This window comes from Canis lupus, chromosome 26 (genome assembly GCF_003254725.2).
Source record: "Canis lupus dingo isolate Sandy chromosome 26, ASM325472v2, whole genome shotgun sequence".
NCBI classification, from domain to species: Eukaryota; Metazoa; Chordata; class Mammalia; order Carnivora; family Canidae; genus Canis; species Canis lupus.
In genome coordinates, this window is record NC_064268.1 from 13,105,236 (window position 1) to 13,130,678 (window position 25,443).

The window sequence follows — 25,443 nt, forward strand, 5'->3', positions numbered from 1 at the left end:
CAAGTCCCACCCAATGTAGGAGCCAAGTATCTAAGCTAATGAACACTTGTAAAAACACCATCTAATTCTGATGATTGAGGGGACATAGGACTGATTACAATGGAGCCAGGAAATGTGGGATTCTTTAATATTGCCTTCATCCAGCAGCATTACAAACAGGGCCATGGTGATGGATGAGGCAGAGACCTTCTGAAGGGTCTTCTAACCCCAATGTGGCCTGTTTGCCTTCTTCAATGGTACAACTATGATAACATGGTCACAGCGTGCTATTTGCAGAGCATTTCTCATAGACTCCTGCTCCTCCCTCATTTGCAGATACAATAACCAAGGCTGAGCAGTCTCAACAGCTTTACCTCTAGGTTCAGACCATGTTAAATTCAGAACAATGTGTATTTCTAAATAGATGGAGGAAGGTTAATAGCAAAGTCTTTCGAGATTTAGTCAAACTTTTACTATAAGCTCTGCCAAGTCCTGAGGTTTTTACCATTTTTTGCAAGAGATTCTGCCCCTAAGGGGCAGGTAGTTTTTCCTACTGGATGGACCCGAGGGGAACAGCATAGTGGCTGCCGTGCAGTCAACCAGCGCCCTGCTCATACATGTCTTAGGTGGCATTCTATTATCACAGCCTGTGAACAGGGCAGAGAGCAAAGAGGGCTCTGTTATTTCTAAGGAACATCAAAAAGAAACTGGCCCAGACCGTGAAGAGAAAGGAAGTAGAAAACAGACTCATAATTTGTTCTAAGACTGACCACAATCTGTGGGAAACACAGATCTGATCTACTCAGGACAGTTAAAGAACTGGACACCAGGACTCCTAATCCAATGGGGTGTGTGTGTGCGCGCGCGTGCCCGCGCAGACTCTACACACTAATCTAGGAATGCACTAGTGCCCTGGCGCATGAGGACACCATCTGAGAACAATTGTTGGTTAGTGTGGTCACGGCAATAAAATTCTATGTCTGTGTTGCTCTGGAAGGTAGAGCCTGACTCCTAGTCAAGGAATGTTCAATCCATTACACAAACACCTTTTGAATAGGTGTAAATAATTTTGTTATAAAGCAGGATGGGAGGGAAAAAAGCCACTCAAAGTTTCAGTAATTCAATAATTTATTCCTCTAAAAAAGTGTGTAAAAGTATATAGCTCTCATTCACAAGGTATATATGAATGACATTTAAAATGGAGGCCTTTTAGTATTGTTTCTTTTTATCAAAGTCTTTAGTGTACTGTACCAGCGCTATACTGTAGTTTTAAATGAACTTCACATATTTTTGTATTCTTTCAAATTGTTTGCTATATATAAAAGAAGCTCACTGCAAAATGCTTGAAGGAAAAAAGGAAACAAAAGAAATTCAGAACTTCCCAGAAATGTACAGCTTTTACATTTAAAAAAGGTTCTGAAATATACATACAAGCATGCTGGACAATCCCACCCCTTTCCCCTCCCCATTTCCCCTTTTTAGTTCAAACCATGGTAAGAGTTCTGATTTCTGCAGGATTTCCAAAATTAAAAATAAAAAAAAAAATAAAATAACTTCTCACTCTGTAGCAAATCCAGGGCTTGTACATTTCAGATTAATTCAGTAAAAAACTCACAAGTAAAATAATGCATATTTAAGGGAAATATTATACAGACTTTTTCACACAGAAGTACATAATAAGATTTTTTAAAATCTATTGCCATTCATTTATTTTTGCACAAAAACGTATAAATATGTCACCAGCTTTTCTTAACTTAAAAAACTTAAATAAAAGACACCAGATGAAAACTACCCTTTGCTGCCTTTTTTTTTTTTTTTTAATTTTTGTAGGGGTTTTTTGTTTTTTGTGGGTTTTTTCTTTTTTTTTTTTTTTTTTTTTTTTTGCTTAGAATTGGATTTCTAGGGAAGAAAAGCCCCTGCATTAAAAACAGCCCATATTAAAAAAAAATTCAAAGTTCTGATGAATTCTGGGAAAAAAAGCAACCCCAAAGTGGTAAAAGATTACAAATATCTACTTTACAATTTGTCTTCTCACCAAGATAATTTTATACAAGTTTACAATCTTCATCATCTTATGCTCTTCAAAAGGCCTTGAGAATTTTTCCTTTCTGATTAAGAAAAAATAGCACTGCAATATTTTTAAAGTCAATTTTACACTGTACACATTAGATACAAATGGTTTGATATATCAGATTTTTTTAACCTATACATTGTGAAAGTCATCCCCCCCCCCCAATTGGTGGTACAGAGAATAAAATTATCCATTTACAAGTTATTTCTCTGCTTACATATTCCCACCACACAACTTTTTTTAATATAATGTTTTAAACGTTAGATTATTTCAAGAAAAATACTTTTACAAAATCATATCAGTTATTACATTTTTTTTTTGTTTGGTTTTTTTTTTTTTTTTTTTTTTTTGTTAATAACCAGGATATGGAAGTCTCTTGGAAGAACTTTAAAATTTGCATGATTCTCTCCACAGATGACTAGAGCTCAACAGCCTGACCAGAGTGGCTTGCGGGAGGCAAGCCCACGCCCACTGCCCTCAGACAGAAACACGCTGCGACGTCAAGGTCAGAAACGGGGTCTTAAAGACAACCCTCTGGGGCCTGGAATGAGGAGTCATAAAATACTTCAATTAGCCATTAATGCTTTAAAAAGGCATTATATTTTTTTTAAAAAAGTCCCACCACAAAGGCTCAACTTCAAGTACTAATTTAATGGTTAAGTTGTAATATTTCTTTGAAATAATATTCCTATGGTCCAGAAAAAAGTCACCATATTTATAACTGATTTTATGAGCAAACACTTTCAATTATGATATGTACATGAGTCCCTTTTGATCTAATGAGAGGAGAGACCTGGCTTTCAATAAGAATTCACTAGAAAATATATTTCCGTTGTGACTATATAAAACTAATGAAGGTACTTGCCTCCATGGCTCTGGGTTGAGCTTGACTGCCTTCTGTATAAAAATGTTATCCTTCATGAAACGCTGGCCATTTTTAATAAGAAACATGGCAGAATGTTTACCCAGTTTGTTCTTAATAAAGCCTACTGCTGGGTGGTTTTGAATATATTACTTTTTAGGCTTATCTCCCCAGTCTGTTTTCACTCCTTTTCCGGCTTCTAGGACAGAGGTATGTAGTCAAAGAATCCTATGGTGGATCTGAGTTGGGTTTCAGCTACTGTACCTGGTCCTCATGAATTAAAAAAAAATCAAAAGAAAGTCACAAAAAAACATGACAAAACAACTTAAAATAAATAAACAAAATGAAGATGTCTCCAGACCTTTTGTATCTACACACAGGTATGAAGTCAACCAAAGCATCCATGCCAATCTAGATGGGGGCACTAGGGAGACAGAAACCCCATTATGAGATCATATACTTGAGCTGGTTCTTATTTTTAAGAAGTCCCAGATTATGGAGTTCGGGTAACCCACAGGCCATACACCAATAACTAGAGGATTATATCCAAAAGGGCTAAACTGCCCTTGTTTTTAAACAGAGACTGGAAACACAGACTCTTGTGCAAAAGGATACTGTCTCTTCTGTTTCCCTCTTAAAAACCACCACCACCACCACCAACAAACTTCCTGCGGACCAGTGGTTTGGGGCTGCACACACCATAACACTGGCTAAAAGTCACTGCTTATGGAAGTTTCCGGGTCCATGAGAGAAGTATCAATGAATCCCTCTGGGAATGAACACTGCAGAAATGACCTGTGCCTGCTGAGGAGTAATCACAGTGCAGGACTGTGGAGAGTGGTCTCAAGAAGAGGATGTGGGGCATTTGCAGAGTGTAGCAGGCTCCTTGGGCTGAGGCTGCAGGGAGGAGGAACCGAGCCAGAGAGAACAAGTGCTTTTCCAATTAAAGTATATTCATGATGGCATTGTACAACTGAGTGAGCACCACAAAGTGGACGGGAAGGCAGGAGGTACGGTCCTGGGTAGCCGGATTGCACGTGAGCCAGGATAGAGCGTTGTACTGCTCCAAAACAAACCTGCCGGAGAGAAGAGACAGGTCAGGGGCACGAAGCACAGCAGAGGCAAGGCTGGTTCTATACGTCAACATTCCAGGAGTTGGCAGGGAGGGCCTGTGTCATTCTTTCACTTGTCTCAGGTTTCCCTGTGGCACTTTTCTCACACATCCGCTTTGCCTAGCCCTGCATTACTGGCCACAAATGGAATCACATATGCTATCATATAAAAACAGGATTTCAAGGAATTCATATTAAAAAACAAAACATGTGAAATAGTTCATGAATATTTTTATGTTAACTACTGAAATGATACTGTTTTTCATATACTTGATATTATTCTGATATACTTTTGGTATAATTGATACATTTTAACTTCACCAATTTATTTTACTATTTTAATGTTGCTACTAAAAAAATTTTCATTAGAAATGTAGCTTACATTGTATTTCTCTTGGACGGTGCTGCACTAGAGACCCTGAAAGCCAAAATCATGTTGATCAGGTTCTTGCTTAACTATAATTTCCAAATCATTTTAGAGTTAGTAAACACTAGAAAAAGCTGGCATTTCCTCAAGGTACTTGAAGAATGTTTGTGGCCCGCTACAGTGCAAGAGAATTACTGCATCCTTCTGGAAGATACTTCCTAACTATGGAATTTATGTTCTAGTTAATTTTATTTATATAACTTATGTCAGAAGAAGTAAAAAAGATGCTTTCAAAACCAAGCGCTTGAACTTTTAGGCTCTGTCTTCTAACCATCCACCCCCTATTCTGATCTATTTTCATCACCATAAAATGCCTCCTTTAAATAGGAAGCAAGGACAATTGTACTGCACATACCTATCCCATTTAACAAAGTATACTATACTCTCTGTCCAGTGCTCATATGGGGGGACTGCAACTCTCAGCGGCTAATCAGACAGTGCTCCACAGCACAAAAGGTAGCACCTTTTCTGCATTTTAATTAAATACACCTTGGAAAAACAAAAGTGAAGGAGGATTATTTCACACTGTACTGCTATGTTGCCTATGTCTGTATCTACCTTAAAACATCAGATGTGGTTTTGGAGTCAAGAGGATGTGGAACCCGCTGAGAATTCCTGGCAGGGAGAAGTTCATCCGTCTGTGCTACAGAAATGTGGTGATGCAGTGAAGCCTGGTAAAAGAACAGAGACAGTTACCTTTCTGACAACCTCAACCATGGGGCAGAAAAAAGGAAGACCAATGTATGCTAGTTGCAGACGCCCTCTGGAGTCTTTAGAAGCCACAGCCTCCAGAAGCCTTAATTTTAGGCTCTCAGTAACTCCAATGTGATCCCAAATAACTCCATATCCTAGAGTTGGAAAAAAGCTAGCTTTGCAAATATAAATGCGTTTCAAATGATTCAAAGACCTGCCTCTTGAAGTCCTAATCTCTAGAAGGCCTCAGGGTCTGGATATGGCTAACTGTCCCCTTGTGGTGGGGTTAATACATTCTCTCCTGACTTCTTCTGTAAATCCATAGATTTAGAGGCTCTAACTGGTTCAGTTTCTTTCTAGATGGAGGGGATAAGGGTGCAAGAATACTGCTTAACTGGTGCTATGTCCTTCTTATTGCATCACATCAAAAGGCAACTAATGTCTATTGTCCCACTTGAAGTAGGATTGATCACCGTGTTCAGCAGGTTACCAGCATGCTCCATTTAATAAGTTCCCCATCACTTTTTCACCTAATTTTTACTTTATTAAATAACTGAGAAATATAGTATGTGAGAGTTAATATAAATGCTTCTTTATTTTTTAGTTTTCGACTTAGTAAGCTGCTGTTCTAGTAGTTTCAAAAGGTGACTGAGAAAATGTTCTGGTTTTCAGCACAATTATGAACCCATGTATTTGTTTCATTCTCCTGCTACCACTGTTCTTTATGTTCAAACTGTCCCATCCTTGGGCAATGAGAACCCTCCAGCTGGCTCCTGGGTCCTTTGAAGTAACTCTAATTATCTTAAGTAATTTCCTTGCTTTTCAGTGGGACAACATAGCAAAGGTTCATCCTGAATATTTCTTACTTCAGACCTATAATCAGTCATTTATTCCAAGGGACTCTGGTTCTTTTAAATGATAAATGGTATTTCAGAACCAGAACTGTAGCAAGAGAGTTGTTTATGGATACTATGCTGTCACTGCTCCTAAGTTTTGCAGTAGACCGAGCTAAAAAAAAAAAAAAAAAAAAAAGTGTACACCTTTCTTAAGAGGGAAAAATAAATCTAGGTTCATCCTGACAAGTCTAATTTGAAATAAAGATGACGTGGATTTTATATAACTTCCTTGATTTCACAATATGTCATAGCCATTAGTTAAAGAAAATTGCTTCAACTGTTTCTGGTCCAACCCTTCCACTGTTTCTTTTTGAAAACAGAGCAGGCCTGTGTGTGTGTGTGTGCGCGCGCGCACCCATCTTATCACAATCACTACAAGGTAATCTACACTCCACAGAATGATTATATAACAATAATCCTCACATTAACACTCCACTGAACAGATGTACGGGTTTATTCAACCAGTTCCTTACTGATGGACAGTTCAAGTGTTTCCCATCTTTTACATTTATCTTTTTGATTTTGCCTGTTTCTTCTGAATAGATTTCCAGAGGTGGAACTGCAGCATCAAAAGGGAAGCGAGGGGGGTTGTGTCACTTGGCTTTCCTACTGGCACCAGGGCCATCTCCCAACAGCCCTGCCAAAAGAGCATGTTGTCAAACTTCTGGCTTCTTGCCAATCTGTGGGTGAAACGTGGATTTCATTCCAGGCTCTTTCAAGCAAACTGGAAGTAGGAGATCTTTTGTTTTAACCCTTAATTTGTATTAAAGGGTTCCAAGACTGATACAGGAAGGAGCGTGTGTAAACGTAAATTTAGCTGCCTCTTGCCCTACTCTAATGAAGAAAGATGAAGCCTGTGGCAAGGGAGGAAGAGATCAGCCAATCCAGATCACCTCCACCTAAGTTTACCTTCACGGGTGGCAAGGCAGCATGCCCTGTGGGTCCCACAAAGTCTCCAACTTAGGTTAATGTGATTGCTTCCTTTGTGCCATGGCTTTGGGTTCCTCTCCTGAGTTCTAACCACCGCCCACCGCCCACCCCCACCCCACAACCACAACTGTAATTAAAATACCCTCAGAGTAGAAGCAGATGTGAAAGAAAAAGGGACCACAGTATGATTGTGGGGACTGAGACACAAGTTTCTAACCAAACCCCAATTTAAGTCTAAGTTATACTCCTCCCCCAAACTTCAAATATGACACCAAACCAACCTTTAGGAAGAGGGGGCACTGGTTCTGAGCCTGGGGACACGACGACCAAAACCACTGTGGGAGATTCTCTGCTTTGGCAGTTGATACAAAATACCCAAGGGCCAGAGGCTGCTGCTTCAGCTCCTCGGGTGCCTCTCTAGAGAGAAGACGCTCACCCTGACTCTGAAAAACAAAGTCCCAAGAGCATGATCAGCATTTATATCACTTCAAATAAAGCTTTGAAAATCAACTTTTTACCAAGTCACTCTACACACTGTGGACCCCTTTCTGGCAGCTTTTTGCACAAAAACACCGGTGACTGAGAAAGGTCAACAGGAGAAACATGGTGTTCGCTGCATGCACAGACATCTGATGAGAAATATGGTACCAGCTAAACTAATTTCAATCAGCCAAGCAAATACAGATATATTTGCTCTGGTTTCTTTTCTGTTAAATGTAAGACGTGTTCCATGGCATCAGACATCAAACTAAAGGTGGAAAGAATGGCCTCTGGCAGCTGAAGGCACCCACCCCCCACACCCAGGTGCTCTTTCACCAGCAATCAACCAAAATACATGAGCGTACCCGACAGTCTAGTGTCAACAACATGGATGTTAGGAAAACCTAACACTGCACCACTCCATGTGATACAGTGTCACTGACCTCCCAGCAGTGTAAGATCTGCTGGTGAAGAGGACTTGTTTTTAATTTTTAGCAAACTCCTTAGTATAAAACCCTTGTGAGAGCCTTACGACGGGTTTCTGCAATTGACATTTTCTTTATCTTTGATTCTTTTAGCTGGCTTTAAGAGCTGAAAATAACCTTTTATGCAAGGAATAAAAAGTAATCATTTGTTTTCAAAGGCCTTCTGTTGGGAGGACAAAAATAATCGTCAACTATCACACCAAGTTGTATTATCTGAGTTGGTTAAAAAATAAAAACTTACTACAACCCTGAGTAAATGCTTTCCCCTGTTGTAATGCCTTAATTGGGTATCAAAGAATGTTTAATGGTTCTGAAAGAGGAACTACTGAAAGCCTTGCAGGGGTCACCAGGCTGCAGGTGTTCAACATTGAAAAGGGCCACCTGCCCAGCTGCAGAGCACTGCTGTTTAAACTCTGACATGCAATCACAGACATCAGGGCTTGAGGCTCCAACAAAGGCAGAAAGTACAGCAAAGCTCTGTTTCTACAGAACTCACATGACACTTCAAAGACCAATTCTTTGTTTTTGGATAAGCTAGTGCAACCGTGGGCACTGAAAGGTGATTACTGTTATTTCCATTTCACAGATAAGATAACTGAGGCTGAGAAAGGTCAAGTAACTTGATCAAGATTACCAACCTACAAGTCATACAGCTGTAACTCTGAGCTACATCTATCAAACTCCAGGGCATGCATTCTTGCTTGCTATGTTCTTTGCCTCTAGAATTCAAATTCTAAATTGAAACTACCTGATATAAAATCTGTGCTCTTGGTTTCCATCACAATAATCTCCAAAGAACCAATAAACTGTCATGAACTGACAAATGAATATGGAGAAAATAAAGACATTTAAAATGCTCTTCCTTCAGAAAGGAGGACTGGGGGACAGGCAGTTACATGAATGTAGTCTACTGAGTCACTCATCCCTGGTTTTATCTGCTAACTAACATTTTTAATCTTCTTTCTCTTTGACTGTCCCTCCATGAACTCCAGGCTGGCAATGAAAGCCCCATGGACAGAAAACTAAGTCTTCTTACTACAGCTCTGTCTAAATGAGTGTGAGCAGAGTTGTGTGTGCTTGCCCAGTTTAACAGAGTAGACATGGCCATTTTTCTATGTCTTAAACCCTCAATCTCACAATATTTTAAACAAAAGGTACAAGAGTGATAAGGTATGAATCATCTACTTTAAAACAAAGTTAACACAAGCTACAGCAGAACCTTTAACTCTTCGATCCTGTTAATTCACCTCCAAAATTCCTGGGATATTTAAAGAGGAAACTGGTTGTCAGCTCTGGTGTTCTTCCTTAATACTGGGGCATTAACCTAGACACTTGTCCAAAATGAACATTCTGTGGGCCCTTGCCATTTCGAAACCTGGCTACACAAAAGACTGAAAATATATATAAATCAAGGCACCATGACATGAAACAAGAACAGTAAGGCTTACTTCAGAATAATCAACCATCAATAATGTGTTCTTCAATTAAGACAATTATTTTACATGTTAAGTAAGCAAGCCTATTGAACTAACCCCTGAAAAGCAACTATTTTGGCAAAAAATGAAAAATAAGTAACCAGGAAGCAGCAAGCAACCAAAACTAATTTTTGCTAGGAAACAGTCATTGCAAAAAAGTCTTCTTGCTGTAATAGGACTATTCTTCTGATAAAACATATGTATCAGGAACATTTTCAGAAATAATAATCCATTTCTAATTCCTGCCTGCATTCAAAATAGAACAACTACAGAGTCACTTTTCCACACTGATTTCTCTTGTACCAGGGACCAACACCATTAGAAGAAAGGTACATGACAGAAAAAGGTGATTATACTTCCAGAGGATTATTTTCCCTGAAGGCTGAGGTTGTTTTAAACAACCTACTTCAAATCATCCTTACCCGACTGTGCTGGAAGTGAGAGCCCACTCCAATTCCAGAAGGAGAGCCTGGGGAAGGAACCGGGGAGGAGTTGGGAGAGGAATGGAGGTTCCCAGTCATTAATATGCCAATATCATTGTCCATATCATCTGGGAATGGAAGGTCAACAAACATGTCATCTAGAAAGGAAGGAGAAAAAACACAAACATTTAAAAAATATCTCACATCCACAACTTAAACAATATATACTATTTTGTTAGTCCATGACGTTACAAAAACACACGCTGTTAATAACTTAGTAAGATTTATTATTCATGTGTGTCTACTGGGTGCAAGGTGCTGAAAATTATTTTTTCATTTTGTATTCTCAATGATCTAATGTGAAGTATTAACAGATTGGAGAAATAAAAACATAAAACAAAACTCCACACTCTGTATAGCTTCCAAAAGCACATAAAAAGATGGCAAAAGAGGGCAGCCCTGGTGGCTCAGCGGTTTAGCACCGCCTTCAGCCCAGGGCGTGATCCTGGAGACCTGGGATCCCGTGTCAGGCTCCCTGCATGGAGCCTGCTACTCCCTCTGCCTGTGTCTGCCCCCCACCCCATGAATAGATAAAATCTAAAAAAAAAAAAAAAAAAAAGATGGCAAAAGAGCTAAAGCAGCAATTTAATTATCACACAAAGTTACAACTGACACCATCCAAGAAAAGAGCAGACACCATCTATGCATCCAATTAGCATCTAAAATACTGGAGGCTGAATTAAGACATGTTAATAGGTGTGAACTTGCCCTGAAACTGGAGGCCTACTCCAAAAGCAGATAAAAGCATTGTGTTTTCATTAAGAAATCTTCTTCCACATTATAAAAGGTACACAGCAGAAAATTTGGAAATTGCCCAGAATGCAATTACTGTGAATGTTTTGCTACAATTTTTCTTATATCATTACTCCATTATGATCATACTATATATAAAATCTGGTATCCTTTTACCCTCCCCCTTTAACAGGGGTAAATGCGGGTAACTATTAAAAAAATCTTCAAAAAGCAATGTGAATGGCTACATAATACTAAGTATTTAACAGTTTATAGATAACCATTACTCAACAAATGCCTTGACAGATAATCAAACCAAAACATCTATTAAGAATAATCAAATGAGGGCAGCCCGGGTGGCTCAGCGGTTTAGTGCCGCCTTTGGCCCAGGGCGTGATCCTGGGGACCCTGGATCGAGTCCCATGTCGGGCTCCCTGCATGAAGCCTGCTTCTCCCTCTGCCTGTGTGCCTCTCTCTTTGTCTCTCATGAATAAAAAAAATAAAAATTAAAATAAAAAAAAAAGAATAATCAAATAAGGAGTTGTTTTAGAGCAAATTAGATTCCCAATGATTAGCTAAAGACAGAAGCTCCTTCATATTGCTTAGGAGTCTTCATATGTCTCAAATCAGATCAGCTACTATTTACTTGAAGAGTGGCACCCATGTGGAGGACACTACCAAGCAGGTGTTTTTTTTGTTTGTTTGTTTGTTTTGCCTTTAGGGAAAAACAGTAGAAAATTAATTATTCAAGAGAGGAAAATATTTATTTGGTCTTGGTAACTGGGTATGTGAATCTTCAAAAACAAACAGATTCTCTAACCAATCTTCAATCCCCTACTCGTATTTTATTTTTTTTTTTTTAAAGATTGTATTTATTTATCCATGAGAGACACAGAGAGAGGCAGAGACGTAGGTAGAGGGAGTCTGACTCAGGACTTGATCCCAGGACCCCAGGATCATGGTTTGAGCCAAAGGCAGATGCTCAACCACTGAGCCACCCAGGCACCCGCCTCTTTGTATTTTATATGTTGATTATTAAAACACATGCAACAGCCCATGAGTCCATACTTTAGCTCTGCATCTTGCTGGAGAATCTGAGCTCTATCCCTACACAACCCTCCACACTCACCATTGTTGGGGCTAAACCCATCTTCATTGGGATAGTTGGCTGGAGCCACCTGGATGGTTGATGATGTTGGGAACACCAAGATGTGCGTACAGGAAGCATCTTGTGGGGTATTCAGTTGAGATGACTGCATGTTCAGTGCGGTACTTCGGCCAAAAACAGAGCCCATTGTGACAGCATCTTTAAATGAAAGAAGAAAGAGAAAGAAAGAATTGTATCAGTTCCTTCTGTGCATCAGTAAACAACTCCAGAAATAAAGTTTCAGGAGGACCTGAGCTGGAGAGACAGGAGTCTGATACAACTGCTAAAATGGATACACATTTAAAGTTCCATCTAAGTGTTGACATATCTTCAAAGAAACAGACTCAGAGCACATAGCTGTGATAACCCAAGTCTCATATCACACAGGAAAGGTTAAGATAAAATTGGGCTGAGCCCACCAATATGCTTTAATTATTTTTATAAGAAGCAGTTCTAAGAATAAGTCTCCCACTTTCTACCTGTGGTTGCTTACAATTTATAAAGGACTGTTCTCCTAAATGATACAATTCTGTAGAAATGGTACCATTCAACTAATAATTATTATAACTAACATTTATTGAATGCTTACTACATGTCAAATTTTGTGCTAAACTCTGTATTCACTGACATCATCTCATTCAGTCATCATACCTACCTTGAGGTACAACTATTATGCCCATATCATGAGACCGAGAACAGGGAACTTAAGAAATTTGCCAAAGTGGTACAGGCAACAATTAACCTAGGGTCTAATAAGGCCAACAAACATAGGACATATGCCTCTCATAGGACTGATGATGAATAAGCTCATTCTCACACAACACTACTGATTTTTATAGGGAGGAAGTAGACAGAACCTCCCATTTGATCAGAGACATATCTGGAAGATAAAAGCAGACTTAAAAAGGTAGAAAATTCCTTAGTTATAAATTATAAAGTGGCTTAGTTGTTAATTTTTTAAAAATTCTGTGGCCACAATCATTTGGCTATCTATCTGGCACTCCCATTTACTGAGTGCTTCCTTTGGGCCAGATACTATGCTAACTACTTTACTTCTATTTGTCTCACCATTCATCCTCAACCACATCAGAAAGATTTAAAATATTCTCTCAAGGCTGCTTAGAGCTTGTGTCAAATATCTATCTTCAAAAGGATATTCAAATATGTATCACAATGGTGGTGTCCACTTTCGTGGTTTCTGGAGGGTGATTCTCATACACTAACAACAATCAGGGTCAGGCCACGGGAACTGGCCAGTCATACCCAGAACTTAGGCTCTCTTCCAAGTTATGGTCATCAAGACAATAAAATCACAAACCTCTCCCCTTGAAGAGACCAATGGTTTTCCATTTTTGTCCCCAAGTACAATTTTCTCTCACAAAGATAATGAAGGTCTATTCTACATTTGTCTATAGACTTTAAGTTTGAATGAGCTGAACTGATGTGATACCTAATTAATGAAACTGACAAAAAGAGACTTACCTGGCATCACTACAAAGGACCCCTGGGGCTCCATGGCAACCAGGCAGGCACTAAGGATTGAAGGAGAGTCTGCGGCAGAGATTCCACACATCCGGCACACGTCCTTGAGCCGTTTGCTGATTGTCTGTAGTGAACATTCTCCAAGGAGGATACTCCAATCTGAAATCAGGTATGAGAGTCATACACAGTCTTTAGAAATTCATATTGATAGGAGGTTTAAGCTTACCAGATTTGCCCGGTAATTGAATTTCCAGAATTGGACCTAAAGGGAATAAGGCTTTACACAGGTTCTACTCCTTGCTACAAAGAAAATGTTACTTGACCTCTTTTACACTTCATTAACAAAGAAACAAAAGCCTACTATTCTGTAGACTAAAATAATGTCTGAAATGAGCTGGGAGAGTCCAGCACAGATCCACACAGATTTAGGCACTTCATATGCTTTTTGATGATGAGGCCAGTCTGTTCTTTCTTCTCCTTTTTCTCCAGGTATGGTTCTTTCACACCCCCCACCCTGCCCCCACCCTGCCCCCACATCAGCACTTTTCTTTAGAAGAATGCACAGTTGGGAGGCAAACCTCAGTTTTGTTTACTGCTGTAGGCTGGCTGTTTCCATGAAAGGCAAGCCTTGCAGAAACAAGGGGAATTCTTCTTAGAAGGCCCAAGAGAGCTGATAAACAATGAGTGTGAGTGAAGTGCTCCAAATGATGTAGCACTAATTGTCCAGATTAAAACGCTAGCACAAATTTTCTAATATTTGTTTACTGCCTCCACACAAAGGCACTATGTCTACTCAGAGAACTGTAGAGGGTTATGTTACTCTGGGAATGGAAAAGTACTTTGTCTTCTCTTTTGACTCCCAACCCAACAGACACGAAGCATGCCATACTCCTGCAGTAGCACACTGCTATCCATGTCCTGTCCTACTGATGAAAGACCATTCCCCCACTACAGGTTTCTACTTTCACTAAGTTTTTCAAACACACTGTTCTCCCCTTAACGAATTTGTAAAAGGAAGAATTTTTTTCATATTTCATATTCCTAAAAATATTCAAACTGAAGTGGCTGAAGTAAAAGTGGCCAAGACATGAAGAATGTATTTTGTAAAGCCATAGAAAAATCAAACAGGCATGAGTTCTGGATTTAAAACCAAAGAAGAAAAAAAAATAAAAATAAAAATAAATAAAACCAAATTAAGAAAGGAAAGGTGGTATCTGTATTTTACCACAAATATTCTGGTGATAAAGAACAAAACTTTACAAAGCTGACTCTGAAATCTGTAGGCTCATGTATGATACTGTCCCACAGCAATGCAATGCGGCACAGACCTCAGATTCCCACAGGAATGAAATGTAGATTGTCAAACTGATTTCCTGTACACTAGGCTCCTCTGGGTGTCTTATCCCTTGAAAGTACGTTTTCTCTCAACCTTTTGATGGGTCAGTCCCACTCGCATTCCTTTCCCTTAAGAGATAAGAAGGGGGTGCTCCTGCTTAAAAAAAAAAAATCATTCAAGGGAAGGCAGTGGCCTTAATAATTGTCCAAAACACCAAGTGACTAGACTAGTAGGCTACATTTTTATCCCCTCTTCTTCTTTTCTATTATATTCCAACTTTTCCCAGGGGTTAAGAGTAGCTTAAACCCTTTAAGAGGAAGACTGACTACAAGGCATACCAACAGAGAGGACAGGAATTCTGACAGAAATGAAATGATGAATCCCCCAATGCATCAGACCTCCAGGCTACTGATACAAGATTCATTATAAGTATGATATTCTTTAAAAAATGAAAAGGGTAATATTTTCTATTAGCCTACAGTATAATTAGTCAAAAAAAATTTGCACATAATAGATCCCTAAGAAAACACTTAATACTTATGTAATGTAATGTATGTATAAACAACTATTAAACCCTAATAGTTAACTTACTTGAGCACTTGCTACAATGCAAGTTATATCCATATCGGGTTTTATTTCAGAGATTCCACAAATACCTGATATAAATTTCATGCAAAGAAACAATATATGCACTCTAATGCAAGGGTTCTGCAAACTATGGTCTGCAGGCCAAATCCTGCCCACCACTTGCTTTTGTAAATAAAGTTTTATTGGAACACAGCCAAACATACAACTTAGGTGTTGTCTGTGGCTGCTTTGACTTTACAATGGCAGAATTGAGAGGCTGCAATAGGGACACACTGGTCTGCAGAGCTGAAAATATTACCTGGCCCTTTACGTTGAAAGTCTGTTGACCTGCTCTAACATATTTGCATGCACAAAACCACCATGCTGGGACATCTGGGTGGCTCAGGGCATGATCCCCACACCCGGGATCCAGTCCCACATCGGGCTTCCTACAGGCAGCCTGCTTCTCCCTCTGCCTGTTTCTCTGTCTCTCTCTGTGTCTCTCATGAAAAAATAAATAAAATCTTAAAACAACAACAACAAAACACCATGCTTATTTGTGGCATATGCTTTGTTTTTGTGTAGACCTTGGGGGGGTGGGGGAAGAAACCTCTTCCATCCAAATGTACATATTAAACTTTTTATAAAGGTGTCATTAATTAATAAGCCTTAAAAAATGATCTAGAAATATTCATACTGCTCATGTAAAGTAGCTACACTAAGATAGCAAATGAGCTTGGCTCAAAGCCAGTGGTCAGTTATGTTGTTAGCTACTTTAGTGCTTTGTAGCTGTTATATTTATGATGGGAAATATTAGCAGTTGGTAGGTATATTTGGGAATTCAACTTAAAAAGTCTGCTCTCTTAAGCCTTCAGACTGAAGACCATCAGAGAGTTGCAATGTGAATAAAGACCATCCCAACTTGCAACTACTTGTCCTTGCAAATCAGGATTATCTTGCTCTTGTGCCAACATAAAATAAATACAAACTCTATCACCATCAATCACCAAAAATAAATAAAAGAAACTGAAGTCTATTCTTATATATGACTTCTTCTATTGTCCATAATCTCTCACTGGAATTTTCATGTTAAAGCTGACTTGATCTCACTGACTCAGTACATAAATAAGCCTTAGAAGTTCTAATTTAGTATCAATTTTAGATTAATAGAACATTCTTTTTTCTGTCTTATAATTGGGGTTCAGTATTTAAGATTTTCTTTGGTAAATGGCTTTGTTGATGATGAAATGTTTAAAAACAGCATATAAAACTACATTTAAAAGAATCAGAAGAGGGACGCCTGGGTGGCTCAGCGGCTTGGTGCCTGCCTTCAGCCCAGGGCATGATCCTGGAGTTCCGGAATCGAGTCCCACATCGGGCTCCCTGCATGGAGCCTGCTTCTCCCTCTGTCTGTGTCTCTGCCTCTCTCTGTGTGTCTCTCATGAAAAAATAAAATCTTAAAAAAATAATTTAAAAAATAAAAGAATCAGAAGATATAAATCTGCTTTATTCTTACTACCAACTTTGCAATTTCCTCCATTGGCTCAGGTAGGAACATTAGCTCAACACTTTTCCTTTGTTTCCTGTACTGACTGCTTCAGGAATCCCTCACCTTTAAGCTCCCCGTGGCCTAGGCGCCCAAGTCGGCCGATTACAACTCTCCACGGTAGAGATGTCATCTGGACAATTCCTATGCACCACTCCCATAACTTCTGTAGTCCAATTTTACGTGCAGATACTTTACTCCTCCGTGATCTAAAAAGGAAAGAAGTAGGGAAAAGGGCCCCAAATGAGTCAAAGTTATCACTTAGTAAGATAAAACCCAGAAAATTCCAAAGAACCCACCACCAGGGCACCTACTGCATTTAGAAGGAAAATCAGAATGACTCCTATCTGAGGAAAGGCATAGTATCAATTTATATGCAGCATAAACACTGAGGCTCCTCACCTGTTTGGTAAAGCGATATTTACAATACAAGTTTCTAATAATTCCCCATGGAGGTCAGTGCAGGAAGCCAAAAGCCAGCGCTGGTCATGAGACAGACAGTAGCCCACAAAGAGGACGTTGTATTTCTGGCTCGCCTCCCCAAATGTCTCTCCCAGCTCCGTCTGCTTATCTTTGATTGGGGCCAATATAAAAGGAGGGGAATAAAGCTGGATTGGGCTGGGTCGCTGAAATCACAATAAAAGTCCATTATCAACACAAAGCCACCCAACTCAATGTTTACAACAAAACCCAGAATAGCACTTGAAACCAATAGGGAGTAATGACAACAGTCTGCCCCCCAGAGATATTACATACATAAATACTAATGATAAAACAGAAAACAAAAAGATTGTTTAATGACATCAGCTAGGGAACCCCAATCAAGCTAGTGTTTCCTTATTAAAAGAAATTACTATTTTAGAAAGTAAACTGGCACCACTTCACTAGTCATCAAGAAATCAGAAATTAATACCACAATGAAATACCACTACATATTACCAGAATGTCAAATAAAAAAGAAAACACTAAGTATCAGTAAGAATGTGGAGCAATGAGAACTTTCATACGCTGCTGGTGATGTAATCCCTTTGGAAAAGTGACAATCTCTGCTAAAGCCAAACACACACATACCCTCTGATCCAATTCAAAGACATATGTTTACTGAAGGACAGGTGTAAGAATGTTCATAAGTTTTAACTATAACAGCTCCAAATAAAAAATAATCTAAATGCCCACCAACAGTAAAATGGAAGATAAACTGCGTTCTTATTATACAATCAGAATATTAAACAGCAAAGACATGAAAAACTACCACTACATGCAATGGAACAGATGAATTGTGACAGTGGATGAAAGAAGCCAGACATAGAAAATACCAATTATATGACTCAATTTACATGAAAGTCAAAAACAGGCAAGGTATGTTGCTGTTAAATCAGAACATTGATTACTGTTAGAATGACTAGAAGGAACATGAAAAAAGTTTCTCAATGCTTCTTAGGTTTTCTTTCTTGTGCTTCTTACATAATGTGTTCAGTGAAAATTCACCAAGCAGTATACTTATGATTGGCTACTTTTCAGTATGTTTATTATACGTTAGTGTGTGTGTGATTTTAGAAATCAAAGCATTAGCTGTTCCGATTAGACAAATATTTTAAACTGTGACAAACTGGTTGTCATCATTGTTTACAGCTATTATACACATTTCAGTATTTAATACCTACAGCAGGGGTCAGCAAACTTCCATAAAGGAGAGAGAGTAAATATTTTAGGCTTAATGGGTCTCTCTTCTTACAAGTAAAATGTAGCAATTATTCCTACCCAGGTCATACTAACATAGGCTGTAGCTGGATTGAACCCACAGCCAAAGCTGCCAACCCCTCAATGAACACACATACATTTATACATGCATACATACTGATATATGGCATAAAAAATAGTAATAATGGAATTACAGAATTTTAGAGCTAAAATAAAGACTTGAGAAAGAGTCTAATCCAATTCCTTCATTTTAGGGACACAAAACACAGGCCTAAAAATACTCAATAACGTGCTCAAAGACTCAAGGCTAATAACCTTATCATCGATCCATTCATTCTCCCTATACCTGGAAAGTCTACTCATATATATTTACCAAGAGAACAGAAAACATTTTATTTTATTTTATTTTATTTTTTTAGAAAACATTTTAAATACAAACATTTGTGCACAAATGTTCACAGCAGTATTATTCATAGCTAAAAAGTGGAAAAACTCAAATGTCCATCCACTAAAGAATGAGTCAACAAAATGTGGTATATATCCATACAATGGAATATCATTTAACCATAAAAATAAATAAAATCCTATACATGCTCTGATATAGAATGGACCTTGAAAACATGCTAAATGAAAGAAGCCAAACATAAGAGATCGCATATTCTGTGATCCACTTATACGAAGTGTCCAAAATAGGTAATTGCACCCCACTAAGAGACAGAAGGTAGCCTAGTGGCTGTCAAGGGTGGGGGAGGGGAGGGGCACGAGTGGTTGCTAATAGGTAGGGTGTTTCTTTCCACGTTGACAGAATGTTCTAAAATGAGACAGCAGTGATAGTTGCACAACTCTGTGAACAAACTAAAAACCATCAAATTCTGCAATTTTTAAGAGGGTAGATATTATAACATGCGAATTCTGTCTCAGCAAAGCTTTTTAAACAAAACAAAACAGTCCAGTGAGACTGCCTGAAAAGTTTAGCAAAAAGTAAAAGGGTAAATGTCAAATATCTTGGATGCAACACATAGCCTGTGATAAATCATGAGGTAAAAAACTGTTTTTGAGGGCAGCCCGATGGCTCAGTGGTTTAGCACCGCCTTCAGCCTAGGGCCTGATCCTGGAGACCTGGGATCGAGTCCCATGTCGGGCTCCCTACTTGGAGCCTGCTTCTCCCCTGCCTGTGTCTATGCCTCTCTTTCTCTCTGTGTGTCTCATGAATAAATAAATAAAATCTTAAAAAAAAAAAAAAATGTTTTTGAGGTACCAGATATTCTGTGAAAAACAAAAGGGGCACCAACAATAGGATTTCTCCTAATACTTGCATGGCAAATACTAAAATATATTCCTTCTCATGTAAAATGTGCTTGCATGAGACTGTGCCACAGCAGAGATCTGGAATTCCTGGATGCAGAGGCCTGGCTATCATGCTCACCACCACTGCATCCTCAGCATCTAACATAGTGCCTAGTGCACAGCAGACCACTCGGGCTGCATTTACTGAATGAAAGTGCCATCCATGTTCTAGCTGCAGACTGAGGGAGCAGCAACATTTAGCAATTAACTATTACCATAACACATGTAAAATTTTATAAACCTTAGGGAATTACTTGTAATATTTGATTTTGTTTTTAATATAAAGTTAAATGATTTATTTCTTCCTGTTTCAAAACAAAATGGAAAAAAAAGGCCTATTTTTGCCCCTTATTTTCATCTAGAATTCATCCATTTATCTCATGAGCTACTGACAGTATTCGGCCAGTATGTTATAACCTTTAAAACTTTTAGGTAGGGATCCCTGGGTGGCGCAGCGGTTTGGCGCCTGCCTTTGGCCCAGGGCGTGATCCCGGAGACCCGGGATCGAATCCCACATCGGGCTCCCGGTGCATGGAGCCTGCTTCTCCCTCTGCCTGTGTCTCTGCCTCCCTCTCTCTCTCTCTGTAACTATCATAAATAAATAAAAATTAAAAAAAAAAAAAATTAAAACTTTTAGGTAATGGCTTAGGACGTCTTACTACTTAGGTAGTCAGCCTTCACTCCCCTCCATGAAAATGCAGAACACTATCAGTTACCATTTGAAATTGTGATAATTTCTTACCAAAGCATAAGAATTGCTTGCATCCGAACTGCAGAATAACCACAAGAGGTAAAGAACTAAAAGATTCTAAGTTTATAAAGAAAGGTAATAACTCAATTTCTGGAGACAAAAGAAGAAACAATTAACAAGAAATAAATTTATTTTAATTCTAGAAAAAGCTAACAAAAAATATATGAACTGTTTACAAAAGTGAAAAAAAATTAAAACTCCAAAGAATAAACCAACCTAAACTGCCAAAGACAGAAATTGTACATAATCACAGAATGAATGTGGCTTGTGGGCTAAGCAGCTTCTTCTGGATCAAGTGACAGACAACAAATGCAGTATTAACTACATGTCTCATTTTTTCCCACTTCTAAGTTATTTATTCAAAAGAGAAGCATTTCATGGAGTTTTCTAGAAAAACATTACCAACTAAAATGAGCAGTTTTTGATATTTTTAAGTTCTTTTATGGTGAAGAGGTAATTTGCTGGCTTTTATTAATGGGTGATCTTTTATGCAATAAAAGTTGTGGGAACTGATTGCTGAAGTCTTTGAAAATTCTAAAAAGTGCCCTGTTCATCTATCTTCAGGATAAAGTGATCAGTAAAATAAAAGAAGTGTACAACTTTTGTTTGGTGTTTTAAAATTCCCCTAGAGGTACATATCTGTGGGAAGTAGGTTTAAGAAGATGGGAGAGAAAAAGCATTCATTTATAGATCAGAAGCACTGAGACAAGGGAAGAGAGAGCAAGCCCCTGTAAAAATGTGCATCAGAAAACACATACGCATTTGCTGTACCAGAGAGAAAAGATCTGGAGAAGGAAGAAAGTTAGTGAATTTAATACATGGGTTAGCTTCCAAAAATAAAGAACAAAATAATCATAGGAAAGTCGAACATCAGTAAGTAAGTGATGAGTGTACTGTTGCCTTAGGTCTTACATTAAAAAAAAAAAAAAAAAAAAAACGCCAAGAGTTTGCTTGCTTCTTTTCTCAAAAAATTTTACAAGTTTAGATAAATATCTCCTCTATTTTAAATTAAGGATCAGAGAAATCTACTACTCTTAATAAAGGCGAAAGACCAACCCAGCAGCCCAACTCTCCTGGCTTGTATCCCCAGTATACAAGCACTGTTAGAAATTTCTGCTGTGCTACTACCTACCTCTGGGTTCTTGAGGGTCATCTCGATGCTGGCGGCAGGCCCAAATCCTGTGAGGGACTTAATGTGGATCTGTGTGGGCAGAGGTCGCCGGCATTGGCAGTACACCGAAAATGCCATGGACTTCAAGTATTGAATGTAGAAAACTTGTTCGTCCTTCATTGTCTGCAGCATGTACTGGCAAGGCACAATCTACACATACAAACACAAACAAAACTAGAAACTGAGATCTAATGTGCTAACAAGAAAGCTAGAAAACAAAATGGCATGAAGTCTTTGCTGAATGAGGGCAAGGAGCTTTAGTTTTAAAATATATAAGGGGTGCCTAGCTGGCAACTCTTGAACTCGGGGTTGTGAGTTCTGGCCCCACATGGAGTGTAGAGATTATTTAAAAATTAAAATAAGATAAAATAAAATAAAGCAAAATATGTAAGATGCCAAATATAATTTGACTCAATCTTAATTCCTTAGATAACATAAAATCCTCTATTACAAAGATACACCAACACCTGAAGAACAGGGGTCATCTTGTTAGTCCAAATTACAGTCACTTAGAAATTACCCTGCTCCCTTTTCAGGGGTAATTTGGCAATTTATTGTTGCCAGGCTCCCAAATTTTAAAACTTGCTTTTTAATATTGTTCTCCTTTTTATCATATATACACATAGTGTGCATGGTAACTTTGGAATTACTGTCTAAGGATGTGAGACACAAACTTCACAATGAAAAGCAATCAACAACCTATTCCGGTAACTTTAATTTCAGTATTTTAATTCTGTTAAGATGGCATTAGCGAAAGTGACAGTAAATCAAAATCCAAACACCCAAGGTATCATTTTTCACCTGTTATCAAAATCTTGTAAAATTATTACACTATAAAAGCTGGCAAGGCAATAGTGAAAGAGGCATGCTCACTGACTGCTGAAGGGAATGTAAATAGGCTAACTTTTCTGGAAAAGAATCTGGCATTATCTATCAGTGTATCTAAGAATCCACTTTAAGAAATGACCCGAAATGTGAAAAAATTTAGAAACAAATTAAATATCTAATAGCACAATAATTAAATGTGGAGAACATGTGGTCATTACAAATGATGCTTGTGAGAATTTTTAACAACCTGCAAAAGTATTCATGAAAAATGTTAAGTATAAAGGACTAAAAATTATACTAAAAGTAGCATCTCAACTCTGTAAACATATACAAAAAAGGCTAGAAATACACCGAAATGCTATGCAATGGTGACTTAAGTTAAAGGAATAATTAGGAGTATCTTTCCCTTTATAGTTCTCATGTAATTCCAATTAAAAAAAAATCATGACTTGTTATTTCACCAAAAAAAACAACAAAAGCTAAAGATAAATTTGCAAATAGTTACCTGGAGAATGAAAGAATTTCTCATATGCTCAGGTAAATTATCCAGCATTTCTGTGTAGCAGCGCATCAAACTCAACAGCCAAAAGTTTCCAGAAGTGGAATCTTCGTCTGCAGTGTAAGTGAAGGGGTCCACCATGTAAATGACAACAGCTGGGGGATAGGCCTGGCTGTCCGCGGAGTCAGGCTCAGTGGGAATTCCTATTCTCTCTCGTTCCGTGACACTGCAGAAAGAGCCACTTATGAGATGCACAAAATAAACTTAAGTCATGCAAAATAACCAGTTCCAGAACACACCCCTGGACAATGATTACAGATTAAATGTAACATTAATATGTGTATTACCAAAATGAAGGCAAACCAAGCCATTTAGTACCAGGACAGGTGGGAAATGGTAATACAGGGCAGCCCGGGTGGCTTAGCGGTTTAGCGCCGCCTTCAGCCCAGGGCCTGATCCTGGAGACCCGGGATCGAGTCCCACGTCAGGCTCCCTACATGGAGCCTGCTTCTCTCTCTGCCTGTGTCTCTACCTCTCTCTCTCTCTCTCTCTCTCTCTGTGTCTCTCATGAATAAATAAAATCTTTAAAAAAAAAAAAAGAAATGGTAATACACTCCTTTAAATGGGAGATCTTTTTCCACTCCCTCTTTTCCTGGGGCTATAGTCCAAAAAGATGTTTTATAATACTATTAATGTTAGTGATAACAGCTTACTATTGCTATTATCCATATATTATGTTCCCATAATAATAGCAGGATTAACAGTAATAGCTTACTATGAAGTTAATAAGTTTAGTAATAGTAAGTTCATTAGAAGTCTTCACATTTCGTAACACTAAAGCTAGTGACTAAGTTGTTATTTCCTTTTGGAAGAAAATAAATGGAGCCCTTCACTAGATTAAGAGATTCGGGAGGCTATGGGAGGGTAAGGGTGCGGAAGGTAGGCAAGGGGTCCAAGCTGAAGCCACCCGCCTCCATGGGCACACACAGTACCTTTCTTGTCCATCCTGCAAGGATTGGGAGGAGCTCTGCCCAGGCTCAGGGTCTCCAACACAGCCTAGGTTCCCTTGCGTTCTATCTGCAGAACTGGCCCCAGTGCCGGGGTTCTGCCCCACAACACTAGCACTGAATCCTGAGGAAGAGGTAGTGCTGATCTGGTTAATAACGGGAGCGGGAGCAGACGATGAAACGGGTGGCACAGAGGAACCAGATGCGGAGCTACTTGCTGCAGGGTTCCCAGAACTGCTGCTGGAGGTGGGGTTGAATGCACTGCCAGCTGAGGACACTGTCGATCCTGCATTTGAAGCTAGAGGCCCAGCATTCCCAGGTGTAGCTTGTCCCGGTGCTGCTGCTGGTGGGGACTGGTACTTAGGTGGTATCAACAGGCTGCTATCGAGCTGCAGAGTGGCTAGATAAGGTGCTGAAAGAGTACATGCAGAGAGATGACATCAGTGTCAGACTGAATCATAAATTCATGACGGTCACTTTTTTAAAGATTATGCTTTTAGGCTGCAGTACTCTGATTATGACACCTAAAATGCTATCTCTGCACTTGAATATATACTTATATATTCTGCTAACATGGAGATAAAAGTGGAGCTACTTATTACAAATTCTGGTGAAGAGGCTTATTTGGAAAAAAGAAAGATAATTAATCCTTTGTAACATTTTCCTTTCAGACTGATTCTATATGCCTTCACTGAAAACTGAGAGGCCATATATTCTACAGGCATCACAGTATACCTGCTCTTATGTGTACTGAGCTTTAAAAGCTTCTAAGATTCTCTTGGGAACGCTGGTTAAACTTAAGCAGTTAATACCAAGTCCTGCTGCTAGGTTTTCAAAATGTGGAGTAAATTAGATACGACTTCTTTAGGCAACTTTAAGTTGCTTTTAAAAAATATGTGTGCACATAAAAATTAGCATTTAATGACCTAGAACCCAGAAATCAGACCTAAATAAATACAGTAATGGAACACTAACATTACCTGAAAAAAAAAAAGCAACATAATGCTGTTTCCCAAAGGGGGGCAATTTGCTATTTTACTTCTCAGATTCTACTTTGCCAAATAAATTCCCACTTACCTAGGTGATGGCGGCAAACTTGCGCATAAAGTTTGAGTCTGGAATGATTGTCATTCTCCTCACTGCTCCACGGCTGGTTAAACCACTCACTCACAAGCTCATCAGTCAGCTTCTGTGCCACGGTCTTTCCCACACGCATGATCCCATCTCGTAGCACTTTGCAGATGGGCTTGTGCTGCCCAAGCCTACACATCTGATACCACAAACAAGATTGTTATTTACAACAGGAACCACTCCTGTTGTTAGTGGGGGAAATTCTTGATCATACACATGGAAGTGCTTTGCTTTTTCTTTTAGTGTTAACACAAGCAACCAAACCAACATTATACACTGGTCCTTTCTGGTAATTATAATGTATGC

At 38.8% G+C, this 25,443-nt stretch overlaps 1 protein-coding gene across 8 annotated transcripts in view; it reads right to left on the reverse strand.

Annotated features, from left to right (window-relative positions):
* Positions 1-1,089: 1,089 nt before the first annotated feature.
* The window catches only part of MED13L (mediator complex subunit 13L), a 295,043-nt gene continuing 270,689 nt past the window's right edge, over positions 1,090-25,443 (reverse strand). For 6 of the 8 annotated variants that reach the window (XM_025474084.3, XM_025474083.3, XM_049102031.1 and 3 more), the window contains 13 exons: positions 25,084-25,276; positions 23,992-24,418; positions 23,006-23,225; positions 21,634-21,822; positions 17,105-17,328; positions 16,769-16,911; positions 13,254-13,412; positions 11,754-11,930; positions 9,833-9,990; positions 7,252-7,413; positions 5,010-5,122; positions 4,407-4,442; positions 1,090-3,988 (listed from right to left, as the gene is read on the reverse strand). In XM_025474084.3, the coding sequence (XP_025329869.1) occupies positions 3,856-3,988; positions 4,407-4,442; positions 5,010-5,122; positions 7,252-7,413; positions 9,833-9,990; positions 11,754-11,930; positions 13,254-13,412; positions 16,769-16,911; positions 17,105-17,328; positions 21,634-21,822; positions 23,006-23,225; positions 23,992-24,418; positions 25,084-25,276 (2,334 nt within the window). In that variant the 3' untranslated portion in view covers positions 1,090-3,855. Of the gene's footprint in view, positions 3,989-4,406; positions 4,443-5,009; positions 5,123-6,463; positions 6,721-7,251; positions 7,414-9,832; positions 9,991-11,753; positions 11,931-13,253; positions 13,413-16,768; positions 16,912-17,104; positions 17,329-21,633; positions 21,823-23,005; positions 23,226-23,991; positions 24,419-25,083; positions 25,277-25,443 lie in introns of those variants that run through there. The other 2 variants (XM_025474085.3, XR_003146620.3) reach the window with 2 other exon arrangements.